The following is a 21,370-nucleotide window of genomic DNA, read 5'->3' on the forward strand; positions in this document are numbered from 1 at the left end:
AGAGAAAGAGAGAGAGTGAGAGAGAGAAAGTAAGAGAAAGAGAGAGATAGAGAAAGAGAGAGAGAGTTAGAGAGAGAGAGAGAGCGAGAGAGAGAGAAAGAATGGCGAGCGTGTTTGTGCCATTATTAATCCACCAGTGTGTCGGATGCAAATGGAAATTTACAGACACGATGCAACGATCAACAAAGTGGCAATTATCATCAGCATGTTGCTAACATCTCAAGTGTGTTTTTTTTTTCGCATACTAATGATGTTTTTGTCCAAAGCATGAGTGTGTGTGTGTGTGTGTGTGTGGTGGGAGGGGGGGGATGTCCAATCAGGATGAATTAGCGCGGCCTCGCCATTGATTAGACCCAACGAGAACATTAGCCGCGGGCCAAAAGAGCTGCGAGAGGACGTCTTGAGTTATTTGGCATAAGAGCGGACGACGGCTTGGCGTTACATCCACGGGGTCATTAGAGAGGAGAAACAAACGCGGGGAGATTTCACGCAGAGAGCGACACAGGTTTAACACGTGACACAGCGAAAAACGAAGGCCAAGCCGCGGTTGCTTGTCGATGCCTTCAAGTCAACGTCCGACGCAAAGCTGCACTTTTAAGGACAAGTTTGACTTGATGCGCTCCTCACTGAGAAGCAATGAGGCATTTTAATGTTGACCTTTTTGTGCTTTCATAAAAATAATAATAATAAAAAAAAAAGACCTCAGGCTCCTTTTTCTTGGCACCCGCTTGACCTTTTCAATCGTCAAAACGAACCCTGTTCTTGTCACCCGTGAGGCCCGCAAGCTGCCAACGTCTATTTTGGTGCGCGTGGAAGTCGTCTTTGCATATGAATGAGTGATCCTCTTATGGCAGCCCCCACAAAAAAATGCGGCGGCGGGGAATTCGCTCGTAGCCCGACGCGACGCTGCTGTCGGGACCTTAGAGCGCCACGGTGGCGGCCAGACGGTTAAACGCATGTGTGCGCACGCCTACGCCTTGTGCGGTGTTTTCTCTGCGTAAGCCGCCCCCCCAAAATCCCTAAACATGCCAGTTGGGTCTGACTGGAGACGTGAATCGTCAAATTGACAAAAAATCCTCAAAATGTAGCGATACAGATCAATATCACATAATATAAAATTATTCTTTGCAGAGGATAAAGAATATATGACTGAGTAGTGCCTGCTTTTATTTTTTGTTAGCTCATCTATGGCATTTTGCATTGTTTGCTAGCATCATGCTAACACAGTTGAGGAAAAATTATTACAAACTTATTGTTCCTGAGCGACGACCTCATCTGGAAAAAACGGCAAGTTCATTGTAACTTCCTGTCGGTCTGCTATTGATTTCTCAAAATAGTGTCTGGCTCTCCTCACCGAGCGCCCCAGCTAATGCATCCAAGCACGGTGACGCTCTGTTTTACGCCTCGCTGCCGCTCCACGGCGGGATTTATCCAAGCGGACAGCCCCCTTGTCACCTATCGACTGATGTGTCTCATCTTGCCCGGGGGGGTTGGGGGGGTGAAGTCCGGCCCGACTGCCGCGTTGTCGCCATGTAAGTCGTGTTTGAAATCTTGTTATGGCCACCGGCGACTCAAGGTCTCACACGGTGGTCCATCCAAGGGCAACGGCGATGTTTATTACATAAATGACGAAGCATTTGGAGATTTATTTAGCGAAAAAAAAAAGTCAAAATGCAAAATCACTCACCAATGTTGTGTATCTTGATGCTCGGCCTCACCGTGTAGGCGCTGGACGTCTGGCTGGAGTCGTCGTCCGAATGGGAGACTGAGACGAAAGCCACATACAATCAAAATCGGTTATGAAACAACTGGGCGAGCACACCTGCTTGAAATCGTAAATCAGATGAGAAATTAAGAAGTTCCCCAGCGGGAGACTGTCAAAGCGTGGAACCAAAATGGCCGACAAATGGCGCTGATGTTTTCGGAAGCGCTACTCACCGGTAGAGCAGCACACGTAGACCCTCATTCTCAGGCAACTGTGGCCGTGGTGGTGGTGAGTGGGCGTGGCTAAAGAGAAGGTAGAGAGTGAGCGATAAGAGCTCAGAGACAAAATTTCAGTAACGATGTCACGGATTGGCATTCAAAAATAGGCACTAAGGGAAAAAAAGTAAACAACGACAGAGGCAAAGGGAGGATGACTATTTAGCAAGCAGTCTAGCTTATTACGGTATTAACAACACCTTAATAAAGCAGTTACAAACGCTTCCTAAAGATAAAACTGAATAATTAAAAAATTTGGCCGCGGAAACAATATTTAAACACAACAATTGGCTAAAATATGTCAAATTAATGAATATACTCTTGGCTCATTATTTAGCAAGCAGTCCAATTCTCAATGCTGCTCATTAATGTGTTATTAACGCCATATGAACACAATAATAAATGATTTATAAATTTGTTACAAGGCTAACCCATTATTGTTAGCACTACCAACTTTAACATCATATTTAGCGTGTCGCATGTGCGGACTGACATATGTAGTAGTACTCTTGTCCCACGGTGAATTCGTAGCCCAGCGAGAAGGCGCTGTAACGCTGGAACTTTTCGGAAAACTTGATGGGCGCGTGTGGCGCGTGCGGCCGGTTGCACTCCCAGCGCTTGAAACCGAGCCGCGGGTCGCAGGTGAGGTAGCCGCTGAGGCTGACCATGTACAGGATGTACTGCTCGGCCACGCTGCGCTCTAGCGTCCCCCGCAGGCTGGTGTTGTAATGCGGGCAGTAGATGTCCAAGTAGTCGTTGACGCTTACCTGCACCGTGTAGCCCTCCCGCCGAAGCCTGTGGGGTGTGGAGGAAAAGAAGAGAGAAAAATAAATAAATAAATAAATTGTTTGGACACACAACTTTTACAAAAGGAAATTTCCTGGACAAAATAATGCAAACCAACGTTTAAAAAAAAAAAGTGCAAGGAATAAAATAATAGTAAAAGTGTAGAATTACGTGTGAAGGACTCCGCCTTCACGATTATAATAAATCACGCCGTCTCTGTCTGAAGCGAACTATGAACTAAAAGGCCTGCTGCTCAAGTGGAGCAGTGGTGCAATGACGCCACTCCACCAGCAGGTGGGAGTATTGTGCTGTTGTCCTGCTTATGCAGCCACGCCTCCATCTCTCACTTTTTTTGCATCCTTGTTTTTACACAGAGGAAATAATCCCCGTTCATCTTTACTTCCCAAACACACACGCACACACCCCCACGCACACAAGTTACACAAGCGTAGCCACATTATTAGTGGAATCCTCGAGAGACGTGGCTATTTAATTAGAAAATGACGAAGGGGAAATTTCATACCTTTATCCTGATCATCTTTCCTATCCGAGCATAACAATCTTTTTTTTTTGTTTGTTTGGTATTTACCACCCACTCATTCATAATGTCACAAATAAAGGCAGATGAGTTTCAGTGGTGAAACAGTGGAGGAAAGTGAGGGACCGAAAGGGACAACAAAGGATGCGCTCACTGAAAGTAAAAAAAAAGCTGAAACAAGAAAGATTTTGTGCAAAAAATGTCACTCTTAAAATACACGTGAATTTGCGCAATGAGAAATTTTAATTAATTCATTTACTTTACATAAAATACGAACAAAACAAAATGCATTATACACACAAAAGAAATCGTGAAAAAGTCAGAGCCAGGCACACTTTTTTTTCCCGCACTAAAACTGACTTTTTACCTCGTATTGTGTCATTTTTTTGGTTGTGACTTTTTTTTCGTATGTGACAATTCTCGTTAAAATGTTTCATATCGCACACTTGCATTTTTACCTCATTGAATTTTTCTTGTTGTTTGTTCTTGTCAAATTAGGACTTCATATAACATTCGGAAAATTCTCACGTTACGACTCCATTTTGCAAGAACGGGTATTCCGGCAGCTTTACTTTTATTTGTCTGATTTCCTTCTAAATTGTGGTGAGCGCCGAAGACCCGTCAGCTGAACGGCCAAAACCATAAAATCTAATGTCCTCGGTTTTACCGAGGCGAGGGGTGGTGGCTGGGGGGGGGGTGTTGGTGGGACTGTAAGGTGGTTATGGAACAAAGCGACGAATGACTCCCAGTGGCCTCGTATTACTTTGTAGTTGGTGTGGGGTGGGGGGGGGGGGGGGGTGACGTCGATTTGAAGCGAGACTTGCCTCAGCACTTCTTCTCCACCCTCTGCGGCGCTGTCATTCCCGATCGAAACGCCGTAAAATGCACGCTTAATTGCGTCGCTAACTCAATCCGCTATTCTGCACGAACATACCGCCGCAATCGGGGCCTCCATTTCGAAGCAATAGACATTGTGTTGCTCCATCCATAGAACTTAGAAAAGTCCGTTAGCTTAATGCTAACACACAATTAACATGCTAATCAACACGTTAAATGCAAATCTTTTCATGGAATAAACAAAAGGTTTTTTTTCCCTTCCCGCTTATTAGAGCGGAATATGACTTGATAATTGGACGCTGAAAAAAAAAAAAAAGTCTCAACAGTTAGTCAGGATGAAATTCAGGCATTTGGCGGCACTTTTAACAAACGCCGCTAAGATGTTGCGGGCCCAGCAAGCCCTCGAACGGCGCATTGGAATGCGATTGATCGCAGGCGGTCCTCGGCGAGTGATTGATCTGGTGTCTAAGCGATGACAAGGGCCATCGTTCATGAGGTGAGACGTTCGTTCTGATCGTTAAACGGTGTGACAAGTTTATATTGCCAATATTGCGGTGGGAGGGGATTGTCGATTTGTTGGGAATTTGTATTTTATTCATGCATATTTCGATAGATTACTCTATTATTGTTAATTAAGATTATTTTATTTACTCTCCAAAAACTGCCACTGTGAGACCAACGACAAACGTCATTTTTCTAGATTACGCATTAGCGAGAGCAAAAGAAGCAGTGGAGACTCTTTGTGCATCAGCAAGTGAAGCTTCTTCGGCAGTGCAATGACACCTCACAAGCCGCATACATTATGCAACGCTATCTGTGCCATCTTCTGACGCTCGCGCAGAGTGTGCGTGCATGTGTGTGTTCATGTGTGTGGGTGTGTGTGGCTGCACAAAGGCTATGGCAGAAATACATAAATCACTGCCATTACTGTAGTACATTCTATAGGAAAACTGTCAAAATGATCCAATGTGTCTCAATGTGTGTGCGTGAAACGCAGGCAAACTAAATACCGGACGAAACGCCGCACAACATGATCACATTCCAAGTACGCAAGCGGCTAATGAAAGCATGTGACACTTACAAATTCCAAAAAGCAGTTTACACCTGTGAGCTGGGAAGAAGCTGCGCAGGTGAAAGCGCGTGAAAATGGGATCTTGGTCAGTGTCGCTTGGGGGGGGGGGTTGAGGCGTTTATTTTTGGAAGACTGTCAACCCTCGCTATTCGTTGCAGAACGGGACCAAGCCTGGGAGCAAATGGGAAGACCCCTAAATAGATTCATACTGTACTGTAAAAGCCTATTGGCGCCACGTGATGGCGGCAAAGCACTGCTTTTCGCTTAATGGAACTCCTCAAATCATATATATATATATATATATATATATATATATATATATATATATATATTTATGTATTTATTTATTTATAATATATATATATATATATATATATAATATAATATATATATATAATATATATATGCATATATATTTATGTATATAATATATATATATATATATATATATTTATTTATATAAAAATATATATATATACATATATATATTTATATATAAAAAAATATTATATATACATATTTTCCCCCCTTCACACAAATTTATGAGGGGGTGGGGGGGAATCAATGATCATATAATTAAAAAAATTCAAGAGGGTAAAAACCAAAGCACAGCATCATCCACACACCGACGTGCAAACACGCCCCAACAACGGCCCCCATCAATAATTCAAGCCTTTTCTTTCTTAAAATAACCTGTCATCCTTTTCCAATTGCTCTCCTCCGCCATCGCCGTAGCGCAAACACGCCCGCGGCTCGGCCGGCAGAGTGGTCATGGAGTCATTATTTACACGTAGCGCCAGGGAGCACTGATAAGGAGCCCACACGGGAGGCGGCGGGACGCGGGGATGCGGAGGTAGCAGCCCTGTTAGACGCGCGTGCCGTGCCGGGGAAGGGGGTGTTCAAAAGCGGTTCCCCGGGTACAATGGAGGCCTTTGTCTTTTGAATAATTGACCGGCCGCAGCTCAAGGTTGCCTCACATGCCTTTGCATCACTCCGACTGTCCCCCGCCACCTCCAACGAACTCGTGTTCGAAAATAAATCACATTAAAATTCAAGTTACCTACTTACAGGTAAAGTTACTGAGAATTCGTTACCTGATTAAGGTTACTTGCTTCCTCCAACTCACCTGCCACCATTTAAAGTGCCACTGATGAACCCCAAATAAAGTTCAGCTGTTCTAGTTTGTCGGGGGTTTTGTCGCCGCTGTACTTTATCTTGTGTGGAGTGAGATTTACATCTACTTTAAGCAAGGCGCTTGTGTACTGCAGAGAAAGAGAATTTCGTAGCACTAACCCAAGGTTCAGCGTGTCAACAGGCGGGTGAAATAATCCCGTTTCTCATGTTGGGGAGCAAGCTGGGAGATGGAGGAGATTTGATGGCTGAGGCTGCGGAATACAGAGCAGGTTGTGGCCAGATTGACTCGGGGATGGAAGGAGGCTCGCGTTAACAAGCACGCTACAAACTCCATCTGCCATGCTCGCAAGAGTTTTCCTCCAGAATGGAATATTTGCCCTTTTATAATATTATTCTTATTATTAGAATTTTTTTTTCTCAATGATAAGAATGTCTAATTGATTTTATATTTTTTTTTCCATTTTTCACTATTTTATTTACTTAATTAATTTTGATAAATAACTGTGATTTGCATACTTTTGGGAATTTTCTAATTTTATTCCACAAGGCGCAGCATCAACAAGTTGTCTCGTGTTTCGGAATCAAACATCGCTTGTTGTCATTTTGGCGCCATCGCAAGAATGCCACAAGCCCACGAAAGGATGTCGCTAGTAGCGGTTTGCAACCGCTAACCAGAAGCAGAGCCGCACTGTGTTTGTTCACCGAGTGGACAAATACAGCTTGTGTGTGCGACTGTGTATCCATCCCAAATCCCCCCCAAAAAAGGAAACTTGTCAGATTTGCCATCTCGTGTACTTACAAGCGTAGATTGACACAAAGACAAGTGCGCACAGACACACAACACGAAACAAAGCCTTCTCACCCTCCACTTAGACATGCATACTTTATCCAGCGCTCACATTGGACGCGCTCATCTCTCTCTATTCTTGTCTCGCGCGCTCTCGCCAATGATGGGCCAGGCGACCTTTCATAATTCATGGAGTTATTCTTACGGCTTGAGAGCGGTCGTGTCGGAGGAGAAAATGGCAGGAAAAGCTGGGCTCAGGTGTTGTGTGACATCGAGTGCACACGCAGTAACGTGTGATTTGAAACGATACGCGTGATTTGAAACGACACACGTGTTTCATCAGGTGTTTTGACCGTGATGCTCTGAAAAGTTGTCATCAACGGGCGGCGAAACATACTCGGCGACGGGGTGCTGCTGGTGGTTGTTATGGCCACGAATGACCTGTAAAAGCGTCGGCCGTTTGGGAAAATCTTCAGTATTTTTACAGAAATTCCCAATGGCCACCGTTACTTTTTTTTTTTTTTTAAACATAAAATTCTGAGTGCATCTTCATTAAATTGCAATCATTATTTCTATCATTTGATTTTTCTAAAAAAATAAAAAAATAATAATATTCTGGTAAAAATTAAAAAAAAGGATCTCTAAAATTTCAGTAATTCTCAGATGTAATTTTTCACAAAAAAGAAAAAATGGGGAGGTAAGTAGGGCACGTAATGGTTTTTTTTTTTGATTGAGATTACTCACTACTGAACAGGAAAATTAGTTTTGTTAAATGTGGAGAGAGTCTTCATGACAGCGGATGCTCTGCTTGGAAAACATTTTGTCCAACACTGTACATCAATGCCATCCACTTGAACTCTCTGACACCGCTTGAACTTTCTCAGGGTCGGGGAAAAGTTGCAGACGCACGCCGACGGAATGAAAAGCAGCTTCGTTAATCCACGTTAATCGCAGCGCGCTGTCAAGACTGCGGCTGTCTGGACGAAACTCCACCGGGGTCCAACCAAAAGACGCATGGTCGCATCGAAGCTTTTTGAACAGCTGAACTTTATTTTGGGGTGAACCTGAGGCACTTCAAATGGTGGCAGTCGCTTGAATGCGATTGGTTCGTTCTAAACACGGCCACATTGTTGTGATCAGAGGGTGTGCGCACTTGTGCAACCACATTTTTTTTTTTACCTATTTTAACAATAAAATTGGCTGTCTTTTCATTAAATGACAAGTTTATCTTGGGAAGGCATGGTTGCTTGAGATTTGGCATTCGTCGGCTCAATTTCAGCCAGGAAGTTGCCAGGAAGGAAGATAGAGGTAAAATGTCCAGGGGGAAAAAAAAAAAAAGCCAGATGAAGGAATATTAAGGGAGACAGATAAGAATTGAGCCAAAATGTGGAAAAGCCAGGGAGGGAAATTGAAAGATGAGAGCGGAGATTAGGAGGAAAAGATGCATAATGCAAACACAGGTGAGGCTACAAAGGGAGTTGAGCCGCTCAACGTGGGGCTAAACACCGTATTGAAGGCGCCCTGATTTGCTTTCTCAATACGCCGATGCAGGTTAAGCTAGCGGGAGGGGCAGGGAGGGGGGTGGAAATGTTGTGTGAAACTGCCGTGGCCTTCAAGGTTTGCAAGCGAAACTTTAGTGCAAAGCGTAGCCGTTTGTGCAGTCTGCCGGCGGGGGTGCGGGCGGAATAGTAATGACTGCGAGCTGCTGATTAGAATTACAGAGAGCCGCGCCGGCACACAAAAGCTGTGATTGGCCTCAGGTAGCCCCCGCATTCCAAATGTGACCTTTCACGGAGGCCCCGGGTACAGCGTCCCGTTGTCGATACTCCGTCTTGTCGATACAGGGGCGCCACGGGAACGGAATTGAGTTCCAGCAACCGTTGAAATGAATGGAAATGACGTTAACATGTCGCAACCTCCGCCAAAAAATGTTTGTAAAGTATTTTGTCCTTTAAAAAAAAGCACGCTTAAAAAACAAAACAAAAAAAAACTGAAATTAGGGATCGGCGAGTACCGATACAGGCCTTTAGAGTATCGATACTTATGGAGGCTGCTGATACCAGCCATCGATACTTAAAGCAAAAAAAAAAATAAAATAAAAATTAATAAAAAATAAATCAATAAATAACGTGACGGTATTCGTTAGCGTAAACGCCAAACAGAAAAAAGTGCCGCATTTGCACGAGGGTCAAGCAAACAGGTGTCACATGTTGCCGACAAATTCCTCGTTGATGACGAGCAATGACACCCAAGAGACGGCGGGAAGAAAACGAGGAGAAGAAAGGGCGATTTAAAGATTGCAAATGGGTAAAAAAAAAAAAGTCAAGGAAAGACAGACACAGAGATAAGAGGATAAACCACCCGCACCCCATCCCCCGGTCTCCCCTCCCTGTCACCCTTTATGATTGTCTCCCTACCCCCTAGTTTCGTGGCGTCTACCGGCCGCTCGGTAACCTTCAGAAGAAGAAGAAGTGGAGATGATGAATTGCGAGAGGAGGCAGATTAGCAAACATGGACGGCATGATGAAAAATGACAAATAAGGAGGAGGGGGCGGGGGAAGGTGACATTGTGTGTGGTGGATCTGGGGGGGGGGGTTGAAGTGGAGGCGCCGGCGGCTTTTCGTAGCTGGAGGACGGCCACGGGATGACACGGGAGGAAGGCACTTTGACTGCTTCCTGCTGGGAAGGCGCACACTCGCCGCACAGAAGGTGCCGGCTAACCTGCGGGAAGCTTCCATCTACGCGCCGGCACCTCCGGTCAAGGTGCTGCACCCGGCCTGATAACCTTCACGACGCGCTGGCTCCACACACACACACACGCACACGCTCAGGTGGAAGGTGTGCAAAAACAATGACAACTCGGACAAACTTTTCCATTTATCGGACTTTGTCAAGAATTTTCTGTCAATCCATTTGCAGGAAGGTTGAATTTGTGAATTGTTAAAAAATATATATATATAAATACACAAGCACTAATTATGCATGAAAAAGTTAAATACAACTGAACTGTGTTTATAAAATGTGGATTCAAACCAATCGTAATATTACGCGCATTTATTTCCATTATTTAACGAACCACTAGAGGGAGCCTGTGTGCGCGTGAGTATGAAAAACTCAAGAGAGGAAGACTGTTAAGCGCGGTACAAGGATATGCGGTCGAACTAACAGGAAGGTGTCAAGGAAGCACGTTGAAGTGACACATCATCAACTGAGAGACCAGCTTTGTATGTTTGAGATTTTCTTTTTTGGCGTAATAATGTCACAACACAGCTTCTACTGCTCCATTATGGCTGCATAAGACGACGCCCCCAGCAAATGAAATGAAAGATGACTCATTCATCAATTACCTCCACTCTCATAATAGATACCTGACACACACACATACACACACACACCGCCGACTCAGCACAAGCCAGTCGAGTGACAGACGCAAAGATCCGATGGGCCGCCTCCCCCGGGAAGCAAAAGCCACTCATCCATACTGATCTTAAAACAAGCACCCCCCCCCCCCACCTTACCCCCCCCCCCCCCCCCCTCCTTCCCGCCTGCCTTCTATCACCGTCACTGTCAACCCGTCTCGCCCTTTTTGTCACTTTCTCCAAATACGATCCTTTATTTTGTTTTGGACTCTTCAACTTTCCACTTGATCACGCCATCATCTTGTCATCGACATCCAAGAAGTCTGCCTCACCTCGTCGTTATTTGCGATGCATACACAAGAAATATGTCTTTTATATTTGAAGCCTGACATTTTTTTTTTTTTTACTTTTCCGATATGATTCAAAATGGACTAAAATTTGCAAGTTGTAGTCGGCCATTTTGATTTTCGGGTAATTTTAGCCGGCAGACTTTTAAACTATTTGGCACGCCATAAAACGTCTGCGCCTTCCTAAGAAGAGTGCTTTTGGAATAAAACCACCTAATACTCGCCCTCCTTTCATTGTTGTCTCGGGCTCCAGGATTTCACTTAGGAATCAATTTTGGGAGGAGAGGTGCTCCATTCAACTCGTTGACCGTTTTCCCAGCCAGCCGCGCATTTAAAAACGACGGCGAGCGAGGTTATCTTCCGCCGGCCCGATTTTTATCTCCACTCCAGTGGAGGGGAAAGCGTTTTTAAATTTTTTTTTTTTTTTTTTACTTCTTCCAGTCCAGCGTTTGACAAATGAGCCAACAAATGGACTGCTGGAAAGCAACAAAAGGAAGCAAATAAACAAATCTCGCTTAACGAAATGAAATGGCGCAGCCGAGCATAGCCAGGCTATTACCGATGTTCCCGCCAGCGTGCCTCATCTAATCTCTTCTGTTCAGTCTTTGTTCTGCTCCTGGTGGTCTTGGGTGGCGGGGTGGGAGGGGCTTTGACCCTCACGGTCTCTCGCCAACGGGAGGTCTTGTTCTTCCGCGGCGCTCCACTGCACATTACCGCGAGACCTCCTGAAGGGAGCAACGTGAGGGAGAGGAGGAGGATGAAGACGTTTCTCCGGCGTATCGGCGCGACGACGACGAGGAGGGTTAGCGTTACGGTCGCCATGGCAACCATGCACGACGAGGAGGCGGGAAGGTGATCGGTCACGACGACCGGCGGCTCGAAACAATTCCCGGAACGGTTGATGGTGGAAAACGCGGCCTTGACTTTCATAAGAAATGTTTTCCCGTGAACTCGACCTGTTGAGCCATTTTGTTCGGAAATGGGAAAAATAAAAAATCTTAAAAAAAAAAAAAACATCTATCTCGCATCAATCCATTGTTCCATTTATCAGCTCTACCTCAGAGTTTTATTTTGAAAGGTCAAGTTAAACAAAAAAAAAACCCCACATCCCATTGCGACTCTAAACAAAGGACGGCGCCCGCATCCGTGCGAGTTTATTCCGGCGAGACGGAGGGCAGTTCAAAGAGCTAACGGCCTCCATTACGCCGATGCCGCTTGAACGGCGCCTGCTAGTCAGTCAATATACAAGTGAAGCAGCGGAGTATGACCACGAGAGGAGGGGAAGGCGGGGTTAGTTGTCGGGAAGAGGAGCGTAACGCCTCAAATGATTCCAATTACGCTTACAGCAAGTGATCAATTAGCCCGGCGGAACGCTTCAATTAGAGGCTGCTCAATGCAAATGGGAAACAGGACGACTCGATTTGGGATGTGTGGACGGTCAAACGGGGGCGGTGCGGGGGCAGAAAGGCATGATGGGTAAAAAAAACAAACAAAAAAAAAAACTGAATTTCCAGTAAATATCAAATAATTATTTGGAGGCTGCACAATTACGAAAAAAAAATAAACATTAATCGCGGTTATTTTTGTGATAATTGACGATTGTTCAAAAGATTTTCTATTACAAAAAAAAGGAAAAGGTATGAATGTAAATTAAGAGAATTTTTTTTTTTGTTAAAATAAAAAATGGTAAATGTATACATTTGAGTATGCTTTCCTCGTATTAAAAAAATAAATAAATATAAAAAATGATAAAATAAACAATTTAATAGAACAGTCACGTTTTGAACTCAAGTATACTCACCATAGAATAACATTTTAAATAGAGTACTATTTTATGTTTTATACATAGAATATATCCTGTATTTGATGACAGTCTTTTATGAATTTTTTAATCGAGTGTAATAATCGTAATTGAATTTCAATTAATTGGACAGCCCCATTTCATTTGTTTGTTTTCTTTTTTTTAATCCCTGCTTGCGGCTTTAATTATCTTTGCAGCAAATGTGGTTTACCTCCACTACAGCAGCACAATGTCGCGTTCGTTGTCGCTCAAACATAATCGAAAAGGTAGCATCAGTGATCAATGAGAGATGCTATCGAGGATTACCGGAGCCTGCAGCGTGGCGTCGAGGAAGGATTATCAAACGCAAACTCTCGGGCCACCTCCGCTTTATTTCAGTCACAGCGGCCAACTAATTCATGAATTAAGAGCAACCTACTTAATATGCTAATTGTGGCCTTTTAAACGAATAATCCATCATTTTTCATGTCAGGCCCCCCCTGTTGCTTCAAACGCAGTCCCGACCATTTTTTTTTTTTTTTTTACTTTTGGTCCTCTTCTGGTTGCCAGGTGCATTGTGGCCAAATTGCAATCGCGGCCAACGGGGAACAATGAGCGGCACAGTGAACAAATACCCCCACGCAGAAAATGGCGGCCTCTTGAGCCTCAGCCACAATGCAATTTGCGTGCAAATAATTACTCGCTTGTGCAAAATAAAACAAAGAGATTTGCTTCTCTATTTGCAACTTTTGGTGAGGGACCATCACCGATAACAAAAATCCAATTCCAAACAACAGTATTTTTCGGACCATGTGGCCTTCCGTGTTATTTGGTACATTGATTTAAAAAAAAAAAAAACATGTCCGTACATAAGGCGCACTGGCTTATAAGGCGCATATTCTAACTATACCGTATGTTTGTTTGATAGATTTTTTTGCGGGCTAGCCTAGCAGCTACACGGCGTTCCGACTAAAGAGAGGCAGCACGCTCACATCATGGGGACAGATGGACATTTTGAGTCACGAGCAGACGTGCAATCTGCTCCCATTTGCGACCAGTAAATTGTACACGGAAAAAAGATGCTCGGTGCATCAAGAGACTTCAAAAGAGTATACATCAAGGATGGACTGTAAATGTCTTGCTGTCATGGTAACGGTGAATTTTTTTAGACGTGCTTTAACACTGTTACGAGAGACTAAAAAAAGAATGTTTAAAAAAAAATTATAATTTAAAAAAAAAATGGATTATACCATGTGTTTGTGGGACGGTTCAATTATTTTTTTTTTTAGATATCAATAGTCTCTCGATAGAGCAGATTTGATAAAAAAAAATAAGCGATATTTATTTTCAAGCCCCCGTCGGACGCATCAAAGTTAATGAAGCCATAAGAACCCGACGGCCAGGTGAAGGTTTGCGTCCCCGCCGCGAGGAGGTTTGGCAGAGCCGACAAGCGTCTGACAGACAGCTCTCGCGTGGCGACATGGACGGCTTGTAGACGCCGCAGATTGCCCTATAAGCTGTCAAACGGGTGTGCGAGTCTGACAAGGTGTTCCTGTCGCTTCTCCCCCGCCACCGCCGCCTTCAACTTCATGAGGCGCACGGCACATTTATTTATTTTTGGGAAGGCAAGAAGAGGAAAAAAAAAATGCAATTACTGGTAAATACGGAGTCCCCGCCGCTGCCAATGTGCCCTGGCTACTGGGATGGTTCCTCACCGTGTATTTGTGTCTCACTAATCCTCCTCGCCAGCACAGAGGTGTCTTTGAGTGGATACGACTGCTGTTCCTGGAGCCCACACACGAGCTCCCGCTGACCTTTGCCTGGCGATAAACCGCTGGTTCTCAAATGGAACGCAAAATAAATTGCAATAAATAAGGATTATTGTTGAAGTCTACTGCCAAACTAAAAAACAAAAAAAAAACGCCTGACATTGGTCTTGTAAAGTCTGCTCGCTTAATACTCGCACACGATGCAAAATACGGTGAAAAGCTAACAAAATTAGCATCAGTGCTGCCGTAATTAGAAATCGGTCAAGGTGGAAATGACCAAGCGGTAGCAACATGTGACATCATAAACCAATACCCACAGGCATATATTCTTGATCGACAACACAGAGCGCGCAGCATTACAGCAAATTCGATGCAATGCGCCCCGTCTGGATTTAATCATTCACTGCCAGCATTGGTCAAATGAACCGACTTTTTGACGTATATATCCGTCAATGGGAGTGAATGAGTTTTAATCATTTCATCGAAGGTTAAATGTGCTTTTTTTTATATTGTCTATTGTAGAGTTTCTGCGTCTTTTCCAAATGGGTTTTCGATACAAATTTCACGTTGCTAAGTGAAATTGCCTCCAAGGCCTGAATTTTCCCCAACAGTTCTTTACTCTTATCCACCCCCACCCCCGCACCTGTTTTGTATTCACTTGCAGCAAGGACAGCGGATACTGTAGATTTCTTCTCATTTTCTTTTTTTCACCTTAAGCGCGAGCGACTCTGTTGAATTCTAATGGAATAATTAAGGACCGCCTGGTACGTGGCGCCTCACCTCTGCCGTCATTTGCGCCGTTCTTCACAATTCACCTTGCCCGCTCGCGCATTCAACGCAACTCGCAACGATTTTGTAATGCCGACGGGAACAAAAGGATGCGGCGCAATCAAACGCTGTCTAATCACGCGCACGCAAATATGACGTTGATGGAGCGGCTCTCGTTTCTTGAACATGACACGGAATGAATGGAACGAAACAGCAGGCGCAGTCGGTCAGTCAGTCAAAACGCGGGAAGGAGACGAGAAGGCTGCGCTTTAAAAGCACGACGGCAAACTGTGAAGAAGGCGTTTATTGAGTTTTGTATTTTTTTTTTGAGTAATAGTGCTTTTGCAATCAGTGTGATTTGAGCCGAGTGCACAATGTGATTGCCAAATTGTACACAACAAAGAAATAAGCCGTCCAAATATATTTTTGTTTGGCTTGCTTAACAACACCGCCAAACTTTAATGGAATTTCTTTTCGAGTGGCGCTTTAGTGATTGAAGTTTAAATCTATACGGTAATTTTGACTTTTTTTTTATTTATTTTTTTTTAAATTTTTTCACGAACAAAAAAGGTCCGCATCATTATTTTAATTTTATGATTTTATCACAATTTATTCCATTTTCATTTCATTGTTAGCCTCCCACCAAATGAATGATTACATTTTATGACTCTTGTACATAGGAGTAATATTTCCAAGACAAACAATCCAGTCAATTTCATATTTAAAGCACTGAATTAATTTGCCGTAAGCGCCAGATCAGCAAAAATGATGAAGACAAGGTCCTACATGCAAATCAACTTTGGCAGCACGGCTGCTAATTTGTCATACTACCTCGACTGTCAGCATGCGGCCACACGCCGCTGACGAGGTCGTGCGTTTCCACGCAAATTTTAACGAGATGCGCGATACGTCGGCCTTCGCCTCGAGCTGTCACTCAAAAAAATAAATAAATAAAATAAAATCAACGCCCCCACCCCACTCTGCACATCTGTCTCCTGAAGTATCCTCCGATATCAATCACAATGTAAAATCACGCCGTTTTCCGCCGGATAATTAAGAGGAGACGGCGGTGGCGGGAGAGCGAGCGTACGCGATCAATCTGCAAATCGGCGGACCCGATTCCACGCAAATCCCAATTCGGGTTTGGCAGATGGCGAACTAAACGGGCTGAACTGACGGAAACGCGTTTGGACGGCGAGGAAACAGACACCCGCCACGTCAGTAGAGCCGCGTAATTGGGAATTAATGGGACGGTAAAACTTTTAATTCCGAAGCTTCAACCCGGGGGGGACAAACACAAATTTGCATACAAATGAACACAATTTCCTGTTTGTTTCGCTCTGCAAATACAAAAAGGACGCAAGATAGGAGGAGAGTGTGAGGCCCTCAGAAAAGCAACGGAGCGAGCACTTCAAACACGTTTCCGTATCAGATAGCACTTTGACGTCCAGTGCATTTTCATTGGAAAATACAACTTTATTCTTGGAAGAAATTAAAAAGTGCCATTTGAAATTTGCCAATTACAAATCTTGTTGCTGGCTTAATTTTTTTGCTTTGTGTTGTAAGCCCAAATTTGATTCCTATGTTTCCTAAATCTTTTTTTTTTCTGGAAAACAACTTTCTCCTGCAATTGCAATTTTTTCTCGTCACAAAAAAATAAAAAAAATAATTTATATATATATATATATATATATATATATATATATATATATATATATATTTTTTTTTTTTTTTTAATATATATATTTATAATTTTTATATATTTTTTATTCACATTTTATCACTTTTTCCATCTCACAAAAAAACTTAATTCTACTTAAAAAAAAAATTATTCTCAAAACGATTCACGCAAGATGGCAAGATTTTAACCATTTTTTTTCATATAAAATAACTTCCAACTTCCAACTTTATGACTATAGTGCAATTCATACATTTACTTTTTTTCTATTTCAGTCAGATTACGACGTTCATCCTTCTAAAGTAACGACTTTTCCCCGTTCAAATAAATGCGATTTTCTTCAAGCCAACTGAGAGACGCTTCCAGAACGTAACGATGTTTGGGCCGAGCTCCGAGAAGCACCCGACCGATCACTTCAAACACATCCTCTCTCACTCTGTGTGTTTGTGATAGCGCATTTGCTACTTCAGCGCTCTCATGGGTGAACCTTTCGTTTCGCTGTTCTCATTTACACCTGAAAATAACAAGCGAGGGGGAGCCTCTCTCCCAGCTCAAGAGCCAATTAAAGTGGACTGATCAGAGACGGAAGAAGACAGAATGACACTCGTCCCAGGGGTGGGAGGTGCGCACATGCTAATAGTAAAAAAAAAACTAAAAAAAAACAGAATCGTTTTGCAGTGTAATTAACAAATAGCGCCTCTGTGGACCTTTTTTGAGGGGGAGGCGGGGAGGTTCCTGATCTTTCTGTGCTTGCACAAACGCTTTGCATGTCAATGACTTGCAATCACGTTGCCATTATGCACGGGACGCCAATGTCAATAACTAGCGCAGAACCTCCGCCAAGGTTGAACCTGCTCCAGTTAGCGTTTATTTATTCTATTTAAAGGGTGAACAGTGAAAGTTCATTTAGCTAGTTAGTCACATTCTAACAAGGCGCCACGCGAAACAAATAGCACATCTGGCTCGCCGTTCTGATGTTGGAGGTACAAATCAGTCTATTCAGTTGGCTATTTAGCAAACTAATGAGTGAGTCAGTTCATTTTTTTTTTACACAGATAGTTGGTGAATTACTCCGTGACCAATGTAACAAGCCAGCTAGCTAGTTAGTGCGTGAGATAACCAGTGAGTTAGCAGTGAGCTAATGAGCTAGCAAATTGGTCATTTGGCTATTCAGTTCGCTATTTCAGTGATTCTCTACCGGAATAATTTTAAAGTGCGGTAAGAGATCATTTCCAACTGCACTCGATGGCCACATTTTCTTCGAAATTGTGATTTGGCACCACAAAGGTTGGGAACACGCATGTCGGTTAGCAATTGACGTGTTAGCATTAGCAAAGGACAGCAGAGGCCATGTTGTGGAAGTCAGCACCCAATTGAACGTCGTATTCCTCGGCAGAAAAACAACAGCCGACACTGGGCTGAGGGAATCATCCCCAAATGCACCAAACGCGGTGTCGTCTGCTCGGGTGGTCTGACCTTACTTATGGAAAACATCAGAATAAGCTACAAAGGGTTCGGAACTTCTCATTAGTAAGCTGTGCAGCAGTGCACGCTGAAGGTGACACGGCATACGGAGGCCTTTGACGGGGCATCGGGGAGCCATAGCTCATATCACAGCGCAGGAAAAGGTTGCAGACATTAGGGAGGAAGCAGGGAGGGGGCTTGGTGGGCCTTCCGCAGGGCCCAAAGTGAAAAGAGCACATCTCTTTGTCCATACACAGGAAAGATGAACTACAAGTTAAATCAGACCAAAGGAGCGTTCCGGTAGCAGCAGAGGACGTTAGTCAGGTATCGAGCTTGCAAGTTCGTGATTTGAATTCCGGAATCCACTTTTTAAACTAGACAGTTAGCTACCGTCTTTATAAGTTTGTTAATAATTAGGTCGTTCGCAAGCTGTTGAGAAAGAGTCGGGTAATTAGCAATTTAGCTAGCCGATTAGCTAGTTAGCTGAGCAGTTAGTGATGAAAAGCAAGTCGGATCTTCATCTTCTTTTGAAAAATTAAACTCAAGCACAGATAAATGGTTCCCGCCCACGACTTTTCCGATAGGATCAAGGCAACGGCATCGCCCGTGCCGCAGCAGATGAAAGCAGCGGATCGTCAGTTTGTCGCCACCGTAGGGCCTCGGCTGGCCACCAACCTCATCAGATTTCATATTCAGCGCTCTGATTAAATCTGGATTTAATTGGACTGGATCTGGTCGTGATGGAGCGCTCCCCCCGCCGTTTAACCCGCCGTACACCCCGTCAAGTCAGCACGGGGAAAGTCCAGCGAGGGAATTAGGAGTGAGGAAATGAATACCAATGAAGCCGACTACCACACCCACAGGGCTTCGCTACCCAGACGGAACTGGACCGCCTCGGACGATACGGACACGGCCCTTCTTAATTAGCCCTCGTAAAGACACTAATTAGGTTGATTAGTTGCCTTTTAGAGTGCACAGCGGCAGACTGGCTTATCATAACTTTAATCAATTTGCCTTCTGGGCGAGGGTGGAACAATCAAACCGTGCATCCATGTGTCTCACGGGTTCCGAAGAGTTAGCATGTACAGTTTGAATACGGTTTCCCCAAACAAAGTCGTAGCGTACACATGCACGACAGGATTTGGGGTGCAAAATTGACAAGTTGCTACGTAGCTATTTGCTATTTAGCTGGCCAGTTAAGTTAATCATATAAACAGTTTGTTCGCTAGTTAGCTGCTGACTTGGACCCCCAGTTAATTTTTTTCGAGGTAGTTAACGGGAGCTGGAGGCATTTAGCTAGCTAGCTAGTTAGCTATTCAGCTAATCACTTACTTCGTTAACTATTTACTGAGCCATTAAGCTAGCACTTAGTAGGCAGTTAGCTTTTAAGTCTACAGTTGTGCAATTTAGCCAGTTAGTTAGTTGACTGGTTAGTTAACCAGTTCGCCAATTAGCGAGCCAGTTGATTGCCAGGCAGTTGAGTATCGAGATATCCAGTTAGTCAGGTAGTTATTTGGTCCATTCATTTGCTACTTGGCCAGTCAGTGAGCTTGTTAGTTAGCAAGCTAGCATTAGCGAGGTAGAATCCAAGAATGAAGACCTAATCCAAACAGATGGACGTTAGCGTGAAGACCAAACGGAAGCTCTGCTTTGAGGACAAATGGAAAGCGCTAATTAGGGATTACAACCCATCTGATGGATGATCCAAAAATGTACACTTTGCGCACATTGGAGCCATCTTGACGCTCATTTTTATGAGCACTCATCAAATGAAAAAAAAAAAGACACCAGCCGGAGATTTAAATGAGATTATCTTCAGTCTATCATCTCTCAATGTTAAAATGATGTGTTACAATGTGTACTTTAATGGCACCAGAGGCTCCGTCTGTGGAAACACACCAGCGGGTATTAGAGCAATTTTCACACCAGGAATCCATCTTGTGTGTCACACTTGCTTTTACTGCCTTAAACAACAACCTCGGGCTGTATGGAATATTGCCCTCGCCACGCTGCTGGACTCCTAACAGTCCAGGCTTCGCTGCCTTCCCTACTGTATAAAAGAAAAAAAAGAAAAAATAGAAGAAAAGCAAGCCTTTATTTCCTTTGTCACCTGTGGCTCACGCTTTCCATGAAGGATGGCCTCTTTCCGGGAAAATGGGAAGCGACAATATATTAAATAAAAATGAGTCGACTGCAGAAGGACTGTGACAGTTAATTAAATACAGTTTTTAGGTCACGTGAAATCGCATTACCCACCTATACCGATTTCGCTTGACTGTGAGATCGTTAGCTAGCTAGCCAAGGACGATACAAATGAAGCTTAAAAAAAAAAAAAAAAAAAATGGCTGACAAGTGGCGGCAAGTATGATGCACAAGTAATTAAAAACCAAGGCCAAACAAATGTACTTATTAACACTGCAAGTTGATATAAACATCTCCGCACCTTTCACCTCACGCTATTGCTTATTACGATCATTATATATCGTATTTTTTTTATTTTTTTGTGCGGCAATTCATCTTGCCTTATCTCCTCCAGGGAAATGGCACAGAATCCCTTTAAAGTCACACAAAGCCTCTATTTATCATCCGTGGGTACGTGGAAGTAGCAATCTGTGACACCGTGTAAAGACTTGAAGACGCAAACACACACACACACGTAATGAGACAGTAGATTGGCCATGAATGAGACGGAGGGCGAGCGTCTGGGGCCCGCCCACGCACGCCCGCCCGCCATTGAAATACAGCACAGATACCCGCGGGGACGCCCCGCCGATGCCTCGCAAGGTGAGGAGACTTTATGAGGAATGCGGAGGACGCAGGTGAGCCGAAATGGCCGCCGCGTCACACGGTTTTCATTCGCGAAACACGAACCCACACAGTGGAGTGAGAAAACATTGGTGAGGTGCGTAGGTGGGGCGCAAACCTCGGTCCAAACAATAACGTAATGACCTGGGAAGCCCTTGCATGTGAGCAAGGAGCTCCTGCTGATGTCATTCATTTGGCCACACCCCTTAAAGGCACAATTGTTAAAACAGTTAGATTTATTCAACTTTTTTTTTTTTCCAACATCT

At 43.9% G+C, this 21,370-nt stretch overlaps 1 protein-coding gene across 1 annotated transcript in view; it reads right to left on the reverse strand.

The window, feature by feature from the left end:
- Positions 1-21,370, reverse strand: part of efna3a (ephrin-A3a) — a 31,542-nt gene that overhangs the window by 2,316 nt on the left and 7,856 nt on the right. Inside the window, exons 2-4 of the mRNA XM_088318949.1 lie at positions 2,474-2,775; positions 1,939-2,007; positions 1,688-1,765 (exon numbers count right to left, since the gene is read on the reverse strand). Coding sequence (XP_088175075.1) covers positions 1,688-1,765; positions 1,939-2,007; positions 2,474-2,775 — 449 coding nt within the window. The remainder of the gene's footprint in view (positions 1-1,687; positions 1,766-1,938; positions 2,008-2,473; positions 2,776-21,370) is intronic.

Source organism: Idiotropiscis lumnitzeri, chromosome 16, assembly GCF_059441095.1.
Source record: "Idiotropiscis lumnitzeri isolate Australia: NSW breed Sydney's pygmy pipehorse chromosome 16, RoL_Ilum_1.0, whole genome shotgun sequence".
In the NCBI taxonomy this organism is placed as follows: domain Eukaryota; kingdom Metazoa; phylum Chordata; class Actinopteri; order Syngnathiformes; family Syngnathidae; genus Idiotropiscis; species Idiotropiscis lumnitzeri.